Source organism: Vigna unguiculata, chromosome 5 (genome assembly GCF_004118075.2).
Source record: "Vigna unguiculata cultivar IT97K-499-35 chromosome 5, ASM411807v1, whole genome shotgun sequence".
Classification (NCBI taxonomy): domain Eukaryota; kingdom Viridiplantae; phylum Streptophyta; class Magnoliopsida; order Fabales; family Fabaceae; genus Vigna; species Vigna unguiculata.
In genome coordinates this window covers 9,380,567-9,383,872 of record NC_040283.1, presented here as the reverse complement: position 1 = coordinate 9,383,872, position 3,306 = coordinate 9,380,567, and the positions used below count along the sequence as shown (strand labels likewise).

Here is a 3,306-nt window from a genome sequence, read left to right as displayed (position 1 = left end):
TTTATTTTTCAAAAACGGTTTAATTGTCATTTTTAAATTGAACATAATGATGAAAAATCAGTGTCTTCTGTATTATGATTATCAATGTTAACTGGTATTAAGCATATGCAGCATTCATTGTGTGGCAGGCTTGAGGAATGCCATGATTAACAATCTAAAGAAACATACGCATACATTAATATTTCTTTGGTATTTGTATAATCTTTTTTCTTTAACGAATCTTGTGCATACAATGTGGCTTATCACTACCATGATGACTATAAGTGTAAGTTGTTCCACAAGGTTCTGTGCTTTTTCTGAAGAGCTCTCACCAAAATGTTCTTCTTCTTGTGCTTATAAAACCATGCTTAGCAAATACACACACCACTTCAAAACTTATTTGTACTCCATCCATTGCATGCAGCTGGAACAGGAGTGCCTCTATAAGCCTCACAAACATATCGTGTAAAATTTTCATATTCCTGTAAAGTAACACAAACGATAACAGTCTTCACTCTTTATTTATCAGTATCATCAAAAAAATATGCAAAACTTACTACTCATATGTGTGTCAGTATGAGTGTGTTCAAAACAATAGATATGCACAAAATTTTCAAGTAGAGGAGAAGAGTGAAAAAAAGAACAAACCTTTCCAATTGATTCATTGTTTACCATCACTAAAGGCAGAAATTCGAGGGGTGCAGTTTCATTAATATATTTCTGTCCAATCTGCATAGCAGTTGAAGTTCTATGTTAAATATCATAAAGGATAGTCCATAAAGTAGAAAATCAAATTACATACATGGTTGTATTTATAAGGCTAATACAACATATATCATTTTACATTTAACTATGATAACAAATTTAGATTCTCTGCTGTATTTTTCTGTGCTGGTTCTCTACTGTGTATTGACAAGAAAAAAGTCCTTGTTAAATATAACTATATAAATGTAGAGTAAAATAACCTCTGTTGCATTTTCTCTGGTATAGCAGTTCAGAACAGGTTCCTCAGGCAAATCCAATTGGCTGAAACAGTCTTGCCAATTCTTGTGCCTTCCCTCGATTGCCAGAAACTCAAAACAGTAGATCAGAGCATAATGTTTGCTCTACACATAAATTGATATCAGAGATTTTGTATGAAAAAAATTGATTCATTCTATAAAGAACTGGGAAAGCCACATCACTTACCACATCATTCCAAACATTGAGGGCACAAGTTTCCAGTGAATTTAGCTCACATTCATCAGGTCCATTCTGCAGTTTATCATGGAAGATAATCATCAAATATACCACATTAGTCATCTCATTGCACAAACATATCTCTCTTTTCTCCTCTTATCATTCTCATGATTCTAAACCAAAACTACACACCCTTTTGTTAGAAATATGAATATGAATTCTCTTTTTCAAATATTCTCCGGTTATGGTTTGTGCATGTATCACACAACTCTTTAGATGAGGAAACTGAGCTAAAATGTTGTTAGGAACTGAATAATATTGAATCCCTTTTCCCAAATTGAGCCATTGTAGTGAATAAATACTGTACAAATTAACTTTGATTATTGTTTTTGTTTATCAGAAATGCATGACTTTACATTTTCAATAACCAAAACTCAGAATCAATAAATTTTCTCAGACCCTTTAGCTTCCTATCACCCTTAAAGCAACCAAATTGATACCAGAATCAGTTTTGGCAGTGAAAATTCAATCATGCTAATTGCAGAAATTTTTTGAATACAATTGCATGGCATCAAATCAGCAAAACTTTTATCATAATCTTATTACAGCACAATCTTACACAATCAAATTCTAATTCTTTCAAACATAACAAAGATAATACAGGAATAGAACAAAACCTGACATATTATGGATTGGTTGGTCTTATTAACATAAGCATTGGCCCAAGGTACTAGGTGGAGGTTGATAATGTTGATGAGATCGCTGTGGAAAATCTCCTCCAGATTCTTCACAATGAAAGTTGCAGAAGGTTGGCTTAGGCTTGAATAGTACACTGAAAGATTAACTTTCTGAGAAGCAAAAGGTGCAACTTCAGCACTATCACCATGTAAACCAGAAGGGTAATATGAAGCAGCATCAGATTTATTGATGGAAAGGAAAGGGAGTAATGTTAGTGCAGAGATCATAGCTAGTTTTGGAGAAACCATCTTTTTGGTTCAGAGTCTGCAAAACTGAGAAGACTTTATCTGCTGTGTTTCTGTTTCTGCTTCTGATTCACTCTAATAAATGTCATTCATGTATCATAAAGTTAAATATATTTGTTGGTTCAATGTTAACCAAAAGTATCAGACATATCTTAATCACTAAAAAATAATAATACCGTTTAGATTTTGTCGGATATAAATATTTCTGTTAAATAGTTAGTAATAAAACTTACTAAATTTTAGTTAGAGTAAAATTATAAAAAGTTACTTTCAAAAGAATGTTTTAAAACGTTTGAAGAGAGTATGTATGGAAAAAGTAGCTGGTCATTGACTTAGGGTAGCATTAATGGTTGGTGTACATTTAGTTTCTTTGTTTGTGTATGGCTTTAAAAGTAGAATTGTATGCTTTGTTTTGATATGATTGGCTCTCATATTTTAAGTGTATTAAATAAAACTAATTTTAATTATATATATAGTAATTTGATATATATTATAAGATGGTATTACTTTTATTTTCTTAGAATGTAATTACTATTTTGTAAAATAGATCTGTTCACGAATTTATGATTTGGTTAGTTTATATTAATTTAAGCAACAAGTTAAATACACAGGTAAAAAGTTGTTGAATTTAATTTTGGTAATATTTGTTTGTGTTTGATTTGAGTTATTTTGGTGTCTTCTCAATTTACTCTATATTAAGTTTAATTTTACTATTCTTATCTCTAACCCTAAACATTAGAGGGTTTTTGTTGCCATATATTGATTAGTGAATTTTAATTTTAATTTTTTGGCAAGGCTAATAATCCTCTTCAAAGGTTGAAGAATCTTATTGATTCGTATTTTCACATACTAATAATTAGTAGTTTTTAATTAAATGATTCATTGTATAACTAAATTATCAGTTTTACCAATATAGGAAAAAAAAAGGTGCACAGCTATTTTAAAGTTGTAATAGTTGCTGTGAATGATTCCTTTGCCTACTTCCAACGCTCTGTCCTAACTCTTTTTCATCTCATCTTACCAACTCTAATGTTTTCCTTTCCACTTTTTTTTTCTTTTTTAAATTATTTAATTAATATTCCAATTCAATTGAATTGATAGGTGACATATTTTTAATTTTAAAATTTTGAGTTTTACCATGATTTTATTTTAAAAAATGTTATGA

General features: G+C 30.2%; 1 protein-coding gene across 1 annotated transcript; it reads right to left on the bottom strand.

Moving 5' to 3' along the window:
* Window positions 1-203: 203 nt before the first annotated feature.
* Window positions 204-2,203, bottom strand: LOC114186344 (gamma-interferon-responsive lysosomal thiol protein-like). Its single transcript, XM_028074412.1, has 5 exons — window positions 1,836-2,203; window positions 1,168-1,233; window positions 945-1,085; window positions 628-708; window positions 204-461 (listed from the first exon to the last, which is right to left on the bottom strand). The coding sequence occupies exons 1-5, from the start codon at window positions 2,142-2,144 to the stop codon at window positions 369-371; spliced, it is 690 nt and encodes a 229-aa protein (XP_027930213.1). The 5' UTR covers window positions 2,145-2,203; the 3' UTR covers window positions 204-368.
* Between the last annotated feature and the right edge of the window lie 1,103 nt (window positions 2,204-3,306).

Bases quoted from the DNA above. Each gene is read 5' to 3' on its own strand.
- LOC114186344 (XM_028074412.1), bottom strand. From the start codon at position 2,144: ATGGTTTCTCCAAAACTAGCTATGATCTCTGCACTAACATTACTCCCT. The intron at 1,086-1,167 runs GTAAGTGATGTG...ATTTATGTGTAG, and splicing joins TCAATGTTTGGAATGATGTG to AGCAAACATTATGCTCTGAT. The intron at 462-627 runs GTTTGTTCTTTT...GTTACTTTACAG, and splicing joins ACAATGAATCAATTGGAAAG to GAATATGAAAATTTTACACG.